General features: G+C 45.3%; 1 protein-coding gene across 1 annotated transcript in view; it reads left to right on the top strand.

Moving 5' to 3' along the window:
• The window catches only part of thbs3a (thrombospondin 3a), a 62,506-nt gene extending 49,924 nt beyond the window's left edge, over positions 1-12,582 (top strand). Inside the window, exons 16-23 of the mRNA XM_080006069.1 lie at positions 2,384-2,436; positions 2,652-2,833; positions 4,917-5,095; positions 5,464-5,512; positions 6,173-6,369; positions 6,956-7,128; positions 11,133-11,272; positions 12,276-12,582. Of these exons, the coding sequence (XP_079862195.1) occupies positions 2,384-2,436; positions 2,652-2,833; positions 4,917-5,095; positions 5,464-5,512; positions 6,173-6,369; positions 6,956-7,128; positions 11,133-11,272; positions 12,276-12,337 (1,035 nt within the window). The 3' untranslated portion in view covers positions 12,338-12,582. The remainder of the gene's footprint in view (positions 1-2,383; positions 2,437-2,651; positions 2,834-4,916; positions 5,096-5,463; positions 5,513-6,172; positions 6,370-6,955; positions 7,129-11,132; positions 11,273-12,275) is intronic.
• The last annotated feature ends 271 nt before the right edge of the window (positions 12,583-12,853 follow it).

The raw sequence follows: 12,853 nt of genomic DNA, 5'->3' as shown, positions 1-12,853 counted from the left end.
TTAGTCATGGGACCAACTTTAGTGCAGGGTCCTGCCCTGTTCTCTCCTGGGTTAGATGCTACCATCTTATCCAGCAGGGAGTTGGTGGAAGGCAGGCTACAGGTGGTGAGGGCTGAGATTAATAGTTATTAAGTTATAGTTAAAAGTTATTTTTTTTTTTGTTAATATTTATGCTCCTAATCTGGGCTCAGAGAAACTACAAGTAATTAAGATACTAAAAGAAGCTTTACAACAGTGTAACCCAGGGGATTGATTTGACCTTTGACAGGACCAGGGAAGAGCCATATCTGAAGTCATCCATTTTTTCATCTAAATTAATAAATGACTCAAATGTTATCAATGCATGGAGGGTAAAAGATTTTATACACTAGACAACACACGGGTCAAGGTTTTACCAGGCAGGGTCAGTGCAGGCAGATTAAGTAGGATTTACATTTCACAGCACTTCTGTGCCAGAATACTCAAGTTTTATTCACCTGGTCGGATTTTCAGACCATCATCTGGTCAGCGTAGATTTACATCTCTCACAGAGCACATCCAACTTATACTGGCAGCTTTTTAAGTTTTTAAAGATGTATTAAAGATGTGGCTGCACCTAGCTCTTACTTTTTTAATCTGGAGAGGACTGTGTCTGAGAGGAAGCAGAGGACCTGTCTTCACCTGCCAGATGGGACTGTAACCACCAACCCAGCTCAGATGAGGAGGCAGGCGGTTCATTTCTACACTGCCCTTTAGGGGACGGAGCAGTGTGATGAGGAATGTGCCGCAGAACTCGTTCAAGGCTTCAGCTGACCCTGGAAGAGGGTCTGGCAGTGGATGCCCCCATCACCATGGAGGAGCTAACAGGGAAATCACCATGCATAGATGGATTACATTTACATTTACATTTAGTCATTTAGCAGACACTTTTATCCAAAGCGACTTACAAGGGAGGATAACATTCAAGCTACATTGCGACAGAGACATTAGTGTAACAATAAATACTGCTAGGTAGTGCTAAGTAATTGTAGGTTAGGAGAGGAGGTACTCACTGAAGAGCTGGGTCTTCAAGTGCTTCTTAAAGACAGAGAGGGAGCTCCCTGAGAGGGGGAGATCCCCCCCACCTTTCCCCCTCTCTCTCTCTCCCTCACCCCCTCACCCTCATGCCCCCTCTCTCCCACTTGCCCTCTTCCCCTCTTGCCCTCTCCCCCTCACCCCCTCGCACCCACTCTCTCCCTGTCTCTCTCTTGCCCTCTTCCCCTCTCCCCCTCACCCCCTCTCTCACTCTCCCTCTCGCCCCTTCTCTCCCTCTTGCCCTCTCCCCCTCCCCCCTCACCCCCTCTCCCGCTCGCCCCCTTACCCCCTCTCTCTTCCCCCTCATTCCCTCTCCCTCTCGCCCCCTCACCCCCCCTGCCCCCTCTCCCCCTCGCCCCTCTCCCTCTCTAACCGCACTCCCTCTCGCCCTTCCCCCCACGCCCCCTTCTCCGTTTCGCCCCCCCACCCCCCCCTCGCCCCCTCTCCCCCTCGCCCCTCTCCCTCTCTAACCGCACTCCCTCTCCCCCTCCCCCCCTCGCCCCCTTACCCCCTCTCTCTTCCCCCCTCACTCTCTCTCCCTCTGGCCCCTTCACCCCCCCTCGCCCCCTCTCCCCCTCACCCCTCTCCCTCTCTAACCGCACTCCCTCTCTCCCTTCCCCCCTCGCCCCCTCTCCGTTTCGCCCCCTCACCCCCCCTCGCCCCCTCTCCCCCTCGCCCCTCTCCCTCTCTAACCGCACTCCCTCTCTCCCTTCCCCCCTCGCCCCCCTCTCAGTCTCAGACAGTTCTAATGGCTTGCGGGAAAAACCCCGTCTCAGTCTCTCTGTTCTCGCTGTGTGACTGCGGAGGCACTTGCCTGACCGCAGTAGCTGGAACAGTCCGTTGTTGGGGTGATGAGGATCCTTCATGATCCTGCGGGCTCTGCTACTACACCTCCTGGTGTATAACTCCTGCAAGGGGGGGAGGGTAGTTCCAGTGGTACGTTCAGCTGAACGCAGAGTACAAATAAATAAATAAACATAAAAAATAAAGATTTACCACGAAAAAGAATGAGAAATGAAGAAAAACGAATGTGGAAAAAGTCTGAACTGTAGAAGATGAAAAACTAAAGAGGGTGGTGCGTTCAGCTGAACGCACCACCCTCTGCAGGGCCCTCCTGTCCTGGGCAGTACAGCTCCCAAACCAGGCAGTAATGTTGGCTGTCAGGATGCTCTCCACTGCTCCAGAGTAGAAGGACTTGAGGATCCTCACCGAGACCCGGATCTTAAGGGGAGCTTAAGGGGACCTTCATGAGGACCTTATGAGGACTTTTATATTGATGCCTCGCTGGTGTTTCTAGTCACACTGTGATTTTGTTTCCTGTTCCATTCAGACCGACGTTGACAATGACCTGGTAGGAGACGTGTGTGACACCAACCAGGACATGTGAGTACATACACACACCCTCTGCCTGTCTGACACTCTGGCCTGTCCTTTCTCTCTGCCTGTCTCTCTCACCTTCTGCTTTTCTGTTTGCCTGTCCATCTCTCTGTCTGTCTCACCCTCTGTCTATGCACCTCTGCCTGTCTGTCTCTGCTTGTTTCACCCTTTGCCTGTCTGTCTCTCTGCCTGTCTCACCCTCTGCCTGTCTGTCTGTCCAGGGATGGAGATGGGCTACAGGACACCAGGGACAACTGTCCAGACGTACCAAACAGCTCGCAGCTCGACTCCGACAACGATGGCCTGGGAGACGACTGTGACCATGATGACGACAACGACGGTGTCATGGATGACGCCGACAACTGCCGCTTGGTCGGCAACCCCAACCAGAAGGACTCAGATGGTACCACTCCCTCCATCATCATGTATCATATATTCTCTGAATATTAATAGTTGAAATAACTCAGCTTAGTTATTTTAACGACTAATCAAATTGGAGATCTGCTCAGCTAGAAGCGTGCTCAATGGTGACTTAGAGGTAAGACTGTAGACACTTTCTCAGCAATACCATTTAAAGGTGTGAGTGCAGACAGGAAGAGGCAACAACAGGAAGTAGTATTCCGAGAAGGAGGAGCAGGAGCTTGAATTAAGTTCTTGAATCAAAGCCGATGGATGGAAAGCAGTTTCATCACTAACAAACGCTGCTCAGTTGTTGAAATGAAAGAGCAGAGGAAACGGGTGAAAAGGGGAACAAGTTGGCGAACGCGAAATGCCGCAAATCAACTCATAAGTGTTTTTTTTATGTGTTTTTCTTTTTTTTATATTATTCATATAACTTATTTTCAAAACTGAGTTTTTGAGTCAGTCATCCATTGTTGAACTTGGAACAACGGCACGAACGGGGATCTTATAAATTAAACCGGACCACAGCGGGTCTTCACATCCTAAAAAAATGTTGCACTGTGACGCATCAGAGCACACAAAGACCAAGACCTGACATCACCTCCATAACAATGTTATAAAAAAAACAACAGATAAACACCAGAATCAAGAAATTTCACTTCTCTGTCAAAACATATCATCTCTGTGTTGTTATGAATTATGAGAAGAGGGTGGCAGACATTCTCATTTATATTGGTAAACACAATGCAAGGCAGCAGGATGCTCCTAGAAAACACCAATTCCCAGAATGCACTAGTAATCGAAAAGTGAAAGATCTGAAATGGGCCAATTTCATGGTGATTCTCCCCCTCTTGGAGTAGTGATCAGTTGTTTATAGACCATGTGATAAATAGACCCAAACATGATAAATAGTTCTCCAAAGAGGGGGGTTGGTGGTGGCTCTCTATAACCAAAAACTGTGCTCTTTTCATTCTACGGGGCATCCACAGACAGAATTATTACAGCAGTTCTTGATGATTTAAGAATTAATCAAGAGTTGCATTGCAGGTTGAGAACTTGAACTCCACTTGCAGACTAGCTCTGTCCTAGATGCAATTGCATTCCAATACTCTGTGTTGTATGCCCAGCATGCTGACAGCACAGGTTGGGAGAAAAAAAAATGAAATGGGCCAATTTCTTAAAACTATCATTGTTATTAAGTGATAAAGACAGGAAATGGGAATGTTTAGAAGTTAAAAAAGAATAGAGGGGTCATGCTTCTGTTGTGATCATGAACTTAGACACTTTAACTCACTGACAATGACAGGTAGTCTCATGGGGAGTGTTTGGTACCAGAACCAACAAACATGTTCATGTACATATTGTTTTTTGTGTCTATGTTTCTGTTTTTTTCCATGTACTTGTTATTTGTGTCTATGATTCTGTTTTTTCCATGTACATGTTGTTTATTTCTATGTTCATGTTTTGCCATCTACATGTTGTTGTTTGTTTCTATGTTTATGTTTTTTCCAAGTACATGTTCTTGTTTGGTTCTATGTTCATGTTTTTCTGTGTAATGTTTGTTTCTATGTTCATGTTTTTCCATTTACATGTTGTTTTTTTCTATGGTTATGTTTATTCCTTTTGCATTTTGTTGTTTGTTTCTATGTTTATGTTTTTGTGTAAATGTTGTTTGGTTCTATGTTTGATTGTCTCACCTGTGGTAATTCTCCCCCTCTTGGAGTAGCGATCAGTTGTTTATAGACCCAAACATGGTAAGAGGGAGGTTGGTGGTGGTTCTTTATAACCAAAAAGCTGTGCTCTGGTCGTCCCACAGGTCGTCCACAGGACAGAGTTATTGCAGCAGTTGTTGATGATTAAATAATGAATAAAGAGTTTTATTGCTGGTTGAGAAGTTGAACTCCACTTGCAGATTAACTCTGTCCTAGAGGCAATGGAACAAATACTGTGTTGTATGTCCAGCATGCTGACAGAACAGGTTCTAAAAATAAAAGAAAAAGAAAGAGCAGAGGAAGTGTTGGTTGAAGCATGTTGACCTGGCTGCGTCCTCCGTGATGAGAAGGTTGCTGGTTCTTAACCCACAGGAAATGGCGTGGGAGACGTTTGTGAGGACGACTTTGACAACGATGCGGTGCTGGATGTTGTGGACGTGTGCCCAGAGAGTGCCGAGGTGACGCTGACCGACTTCCGGGCGTTCCAGACTGTGATCCTGGACCCGGAGGGCGATGCCCAGATCGACCCTAATTGGGTGGTGCTGAACCAGGTGGGCGTGGTTTTCCCACCGGCCTGTAGGAGTGCTCCAATAGAGGATAGTGTTTTACAGTCCCAGGAAACCGCAGTTGCCCAGATTTGGACCTTGTGAACCCTGTGGTGCAGTCTGGTTGCTCTGGCAACCACTTTTTAGAGCGCAGTATACATCCATGTTAAGAAACTTTAGTGAAATATTTTAGTGTGTTTTAACCAACAGGAAGTCCTGGGCCAACAGGAAATTATGGTATATCATCAAATATGATTATAATATAAATGTATATTCTAGATATAAATTATATATGATCATATTTCAACATCCTTCATTTTTAGAATTGAACAGTCCAGTCCAGCAGGTGACGCTGTTCTGTTCTTCTCTTCCAGGGGATGGAAATTGTACAGACAATGAACAGTGATCCAGGGCTGGCTGTGGGTAGGTAGCATGCTAACTAATAGTACTAGTTTTAACATTTTACTGATCACTTTCAAAGCACGTCTGGCTCTGACTCCAAGCTACATACCAGATATGTTGAACCCATATGAGCCAGTGCGCAGCCTCAGATCCTCAGGCGGGCGAGGCCTCCTGGCTGTTCCAAAGTCTGGACTTAAAACTAAAGGTGACCACGCCTTTTCTGTCAGGGCCCGTTGACTTTGGAATGACCTGCCTGAGGAGATTCAGCGGCAGAGTCAGTGACTTCTTTTAAATCACTTTCTCAAAACCCATTTTTATAGATCTGCTTCTATGTGATGTCGCTCCCTTTCTTTATCTATTAAATGTGTTATTTATTTATTTATTTTTCTTTTTTCCTTTTATTTCTGTTTCTTATCATATTGTATCTGTTTATTTATCGTTTGTCTCTTTGTCTGCTTTTACAATTTAATTAATGAATTTAATTCCTGTTTATTAGTGTCCCTTTGTCTTTTTAATTCATGATCTGAACACTCTTATTACACTTCATTTCATTTACACATACAAAGCTCTTTGTAAACTGTGTTTTTAAATGTGCTATATCAATAAAGTTATTATTATTACTGCATTTAGTACTACTTGCAGTACTGCATGCAGTACTAAGCATCGTGCTGCCCCCTGCAGGCTACACAGCGTTTAATGGCGTCGACTTTGAAGGGACCTTCCATGTCAACACGGCGACGGACGACGACTACGCCGGCTTTGTGTTCGGGTTCCAGGACTCGTCAAGTTTCTACCTGGTGACCTGGAAGCAGAGCCCGCAGGTGTACTGGCAGTCCCTGCCCTTCAGGGCCACTGCCCTGCCCGCCCTGCAGCTCAAGGTTCCTGTCTGTCTGCCTGCCTGTCTCTGTCTTCTCTGCAATCTGTCTGCCTTCCTTTCTGTTTGCCCTCCTGTTTGCCTGTCTGGCAGTCTCTTCCCTTCAGGGCCGCCGCCCTGCCTGCCCTGCAGCTGAAGGCTTTGGCGTTCGTGCAAAATTCTAATTTCCGATTGCTGGGGGGCAGCAATCGGCAATTAAAGATTTTATTGGGGGGAGGCACGTTCTATGACCGTGCGGTTGCGCCCATGCATAGAACGAGTAATGTCATGTGGCAAATGCGGTCTCCCTGTTCCAGAAGTGCAGGATTTATTATTTACGAGTAAAATATTTACACAAAAACATCCAGTTGTTAGTAAATTAAGTCCCATTGCAACGGAAAGCAGTGGGGAGAGGTGCAATATCACATGCAAAGGGTTTTCTGGAACGAGACTGGACGCAACAGTTCCTTAACTCAGTTATGTGAAACAATGAAAAAATTTAATTTTTTATCCTTACATGTAGCTGCTGCTCCCTCTCTTGGACCCGTCTCCTTCTATGATCTGTCTCCCTCACGACCCGTCTCCCCTTGGGACCTGTCTGTCTCTCACAGGCGGTGAAGTCCCGGACCGGTCCAGGGGAGTTCCTGCGGAATGCCCTGTGGCACACGGGTGATACGCCCGGCGAGGTGACTCTGCTGTGGAAGGACCCACGCAATGTGGGCTGGAAGGACAAGACGTCGTACCGCTGGCAGCTGAGCCACCGGCCACAGGTCGGGTACATCAGGTGGGTGAACCCTGACCCTTTGCTGGCTAGGTGGCTAACAGGCTACCATCATAACACAGATACCACAACTGGCAATTAGTAATCTGCCTGTAATATGCCTGTACAGTAATATGACTGTGATGTGCCTGATATGCCTATAATATGCTTGTGCTATGTGCTGCATGTGATATGCGTAATATGCTTGTAATCTGCATGTGATATGCCTGTAATCTGCATTTTATAGCCCTGTAATATGCTTGTAATCTGCATGTGATATACGTGATATGCTTGTAATCTGCATCTGATAGCCCTGTAATATGCTTGTAATCTGCACGTGATTTGTCTGTAATCTGGTGTCATTGGTGTAGTGGGGTGTAGTGTGGTGTAATCTGGTGAATTGTAGTGTGATGTAATGTGGTGTAGTGTGATGTAATCTGGTGTAATGTGATGTGGTGTGGTCTAATCTGGTGTAATGTGGTGCGTGTTGGGTTAGCGTTAGGGTTGTGTTGTAATGTAATCTGGTGTAGTGTAATGTAATGTTGTGTAGTGTGGTGTATTTTGATGTAGTGTAGTGTTATGTCATTTGGTGTATTTTGGTGTGATTGAAGAGTGATGTAATGTATTGTAGTGTGGTGTAATTGGTGTAGTGTGATGTAATGTGGTGTAGTGTGGTGTAATCTGATGTAGGTTAGTATGATGTAATGTGGTGTAATCTGGTTTAATCCGGTGTAATTGGTGTGGTATAGTGTGATGTAATTGGGTATAATCTAGTGTAATGCGGTGTAGTGTGATGTAATCTGGTGTAGTGTGATGTAATATAGTGTTGTGTAATGTAAACCAGTGTAATCTGGTGTGATGTGATGTAGTATAGTGTGGTGAAGTGTGGTTTAATGTCGTGAAGTTTAGTGAGATGTGGTGTACGGTGGCGCAGTGCATTGCACTGCTGCCTCACAGCAAGAAGGTCCTGGGTTCGATTCCCGCCTGGAGCGCTGCTCCGGCGGGTTATCTTCCAAATAGGAGCCTTTCTGTGTGGAGTTTGCATGTTCTCCCCGTGCTCACATGGGGTTTCCTCCACCTCACGTCAGTAAGGACCCCCCTCAAAAACATGCACCCATCATCGTCTGACCAGCGATGGACACTTATCACCTGGTCCCCGGGCGCGTCCACGTACGCTGCCCACTGCTCCTGGCTGTGCCCCCGGAGGAAGGACAAGCCTGGATGGTTCAAATGCAGAGGATCCATTTCACCGGCCACCATCAAAGCGTGTGTGTGTGTGTGTGTGTGTGCTGTTGTAGTGTAGTGTGGTGTGTTGCGTGACGAATAAAGACTTGTTTCTGTACTGTGGTGTATTTTGGTTTAATGGGATGTAGTTCGGTGTAGTGTGGTTCAATCTGGTGTAATGGCGTTATGGTGTAGTGTTGTGTAATCTGGGGTTATCTGGTGTAGTGTAGTGTAATGTAGTGTTGTGTAATCTGGGGTAATCTGGTGTTGTGTAGTGTGATGTAATGTGTTGTAATTGGTTTAGTGTAATCTAATGTGGTGTTACATGGTGTAGTGTATTGTAATCTGGTGAGGTGTAGTGTGATGTAATCTGGTGTAATGGAATGTGAAGTGTGGTGAAATCTGGTGTAGTGTGATGTCACTACATTACACCATAGTGTGGTGTAATCTGGTGTATGTGATGTAACATGGTGTAGTGTGGGGTCATTTTTGTAGTGAAGTGTGATGTAATGTGTTGTGTGGTGTAATCTGGTGTAATTGTTGTAGGGTGGTGTAATTGTCGTAATGTAGTGTGATGTAGTGTGGTGTAATCTGGTGTTGTGTGGTGTAATTGGTGTAGTATAGTGTGATGTAGTGTGGTGTAATCTGGTGTAACGTAGTGTGGTGTAATCTGGTGTAGTGTGATGTAATGTGGTGTAGCGTGATAGTCTGGTGTAATTAGTGTAGTGTTGTGTGATGTAATGGGGTGTAGTATGATGTAATGTGGTTTAATCTAGTGTCATTGGTGTAGTGTAGTGTGATGTAATGTGGTGTGATGGGGTGTAATGTTGTGTATTGGGGTGTCATGTGGTATAATCCGGTGTAATGTGGTGTCATTTACAGTAGTGTTGTGTAATCTGGTGTAGTGTACAGTAGTGTTGTGTAATGTAGTGTAGTGAGATGTGGTGTAGTGTGGTGTAATCTGGTTTAATGTGATGTATTTTGGTATAGTGTAGTTCAATCTGGTGTAATGTTGTGTAGTGTGGTTTGATGTAATATACTGTAGTGTGATGTAATGTGGTGTAATGTAATGCGGTTTAATGTGGTGTAGGATGGTGTTATCTGGTGTAATTGGTGCAGTTTAATGTAATGTGGTGTAAATTGTTAGGGTTGGGGGTTAGGGTTAGGGGTTAGGATTAGGTGAGATGTGGTGTAGTGTGATGTAATCTGGTGTAGTGCAAGTGTAAGCCTGAGTAGCATTGCTCTGTCCTGGCAGACAAACAAACTGAAGCTTCCCATTAGCAGCCTGAATGAGGAGTTTATGGTTACCCGTGCAAGAGAGGTGCTGCAGTACAGCGAATCGAGTGGCTCAAAAGTCTCCCAGGCTGGCATCGTAGTCATGACTGGGAGGAAGTGGTGGACACGGGACCAAGCTGAGTCACGCTTGCGTCACAGCATGCTGTTCGTCCCTGTGGCCTCTGGACGTGCAGGGCTTGGTAGCGTTCCAACCATGCGCTATGACAAAGCCCTGGGCAAAGACTGATGCCAACTGGTCCAAGAGGAGGTGAGATCTGGTGTGGAGGAACTGCGTGCTAGCCAGATGGTGGGGATGCGACAGCAAGGCGCATGGACGAAATGAGAACAAGCCATGGGCCGCAAGATCTATTGGTCCGAACTTTAGCAAGCTTAGCCTTACCGGATCAAGTTCTTGATTGCGTCCATATATGATGTCCTACCCAGCCCATCCAACCTCTTCTGTTTGGGCAAGGTTGACACCATCATGTCCTTTGTGTCTCAGAAGAGAAACGCTGGAGCACATCCTCGGGTGTTGTCCAATTAGGTGCTGAAGGCGATAGCAGAAGCCATTTCCAATGACATGACCCAGAGCAAGCCTCTCTGACTAGCAAGGCAGGCGAATGCCTTCAAACAGGTGGTCCTGCTGGAGTTGACCGTTCCCTGGGAGGAGTGGATGGGAGAGGCCAATAAGAGGAAGCGCCGCCAGTACGCTGACTTTGTGGAGGAGTGCCGTAGGCGCTGGTGGCGTGCATGGTGTGTGCCAATAGAGGTGGGCTGTAGAGACTTTGCAACTTGGTCTCTCTGCAAAGCATATAGCCGGCTGGGCATCACATGTGCAGGCCAAAGAAAGGCCATCAAAAACACCACGGAAGCAGCTGAGAAGGCCTCTAGAGTGCTGTGGATCAAGAGGGCCGATCCGTGGGTACATGCTACTTAGACGCAAGTTGGGACTTGGTCAATCCCAGCTGGGTTGCCTAGGTGAGGGTGTATGATGATGAAAGACCTGAAACACCCAATGACCCCAGGTTCCATCACTGATGATGCGTCTTAGTGCATCAGTAGATGTATGTAATAACTAGTGTAGTGTGATGTAATGTGGTGTTGTGGTGTAGTTCATTGTAATGTGGTATAACGTGGTGTCGTGTAGTGTGATGTAATCTGGTGTAATGTGATGCAATCTGGTGTGGTGTAGTGTATTATGTTGTCATGTGGTGTAGCATGGTGTAATCTTGTGTCGTGTGATGTAATGTTTAATGTGGTGTAGAGTGACATAACTGGTTTAATGTGATGGTGTAATGTGGTGTAGTGTGGTAATCTGGTGTGATTGGCGTACTGTAGTTTGATATAATGTTGTTTAGTGTGGTGTAATCTGGTGTAATTGTTGTAGGGTGGTGTAATTAGTGTAGTGTGATGTCATCTGTTGTAGTGTGATATAATCTGGTGTAAATGTTGTAGGGTGGTGTAATTGGTGTAGTGTGACGTAATGCAGTTTAGTGTGGTGTAATCTGGTGTATTTGGTGTAATCCTAGGGTGAAGCTGTTCGAGGGCAGTGACCTCGTTGCCGACTCTGACGTGGTGATCGACACGTCGATGCGTGGCGGGCGACTCGGCGTCTTCTGCTTCTCCCAAGAAAACATCATCTGGTCCAACCTGCGCTACCGCTGCAATGGTACCGGTCTGTCTGTCTGTCTGCTTGTCTGTCTGTGTCTGCCTGTCTTACTGCTTGTGTCACCCAGATGCAGACAGACAGGTGTATCAGAGTTTCCGTTAGAACAAATTGGTGCTGGTCCATGTGTCCTGGAAGATTTCAATGTCACGGACAAATGGGAGACATTCCAATCAAATATGAACTCTTTGTTGATCTTAAAAACAATTGATAGGCAGGATATATAAAGAATGACCACATAATGGCATGTAGATTCATATTTTTTTTATTGAACATTCAAAATAAAATAAGTCCCATAAGCTAACAGTGTTTGAAAAATAAATAAATAAACAAATAAATATGACCCATATTATGACTTGAATTCAAATAATTTCCACGAGTGATCAATAAGTAAAAAGTGCAGCGGCTTGAATGAGCATTTCACTAAAATAACATTTTGATCAAATCAAAAATCAAATCCACAACAATTGTTATTTTACAACGCAATGGATATTTAGCGTCTGCTTTGGGTCGGAACTTAAATATAAAAAAAACACCAAACTATGGGATGTTTGTGTCCCAACGACTTCTTCTTCCTGCTTCTCCTCCGATGCTGCGCTCTGTGTGTGTGTTTACAAGCACAACCTGCGGGCGGGGTTAATTTCTATATCCAACAACATGATTTGTCAGAGGTGAAAGGTCAGCTTTAGATCGTCCAAACTGATTGGTTTTCCGTTGCAACTCACGGAACGCGGAAATTAATAGATCTACTGCTTTATTTTCATCCTAATTTCGACATTGAGAAAGAAATATTGTGATAATTGTTTTATTGCCCAGCACTAATTTTTATTGTGCCAGTCAATTATTTTCACCGAGCATTATGACAGAAGAGATTTAAATATGTTGGACTTCAACAGATTTTCCCGGTCAAAAAACAGAAATTACCGGATAACAGAAACTCTGAAGTGTAAATAACATTACCATGTATGAGTTGATCCAGATCCATCAAACTGTTTTCCTGTCGTAGATTCCGTCCCAGAGGATTTCCAGACGCACCGGAAACAAGTCCTTATGCACATCCACGTGTAGTGCACACACACACACACACACACACACGCTCTCTCTCTCTCTCTGTCTCTCTCTCTGTCTTTCTCTCTCTGTCTCTCTCTCTCTCTCTCTGTCTCTGTCTCTCTCTGTCTCTACCTGTGTTGCTGATCACTGATCTTCTGCCTAAAACCTTTCTTCAAGTTATATATTGAAATGTTGAACTTCATAAATGCAAAAGTTTCAGTTCTTTTGTTTTCACTGTTTGTTTGAAAAAATAAAGTTCAACAATGTAACTGTGTCTCGCTCAAGTTCCCCTGGTCAGGGAGACAGGTTCCCCAGGTCTCTGAACATTTTGATGTTTTTGTCCTATATTCATTAGATATCATTTTACTTTTAGTTCTATATTTTCAATATATAATATTAACATTTTTTATTTAATCAGCTCTCACAGCAGAGAACCAATCACATTGCCTTTAAGTAAACGAACAGTCTGGTTACCATGATGATGGTAATTTCACTCAGCGTCCAGGCAGGAGAAGCTTGTGGCAGTGCTGCTAC

The sequence above is a fragment of the Zeus faber genome, assembly GCF_960531495.2.
Source record: "Zeus faber genome assembly, chromosome: 8".
NCBI classification, from domain to species: domain Eukaryota; kingdom Metazoa; phylum Chordata; class Actinopteri; order Zeiformes; family Zeidae; genus Zeus; species Zeus faber.
The sequence above is the reverse complement of the archived record's forward strand: the minus strand, read 5'-3'. Positions and strand labels throughout refer to the sequence as shown.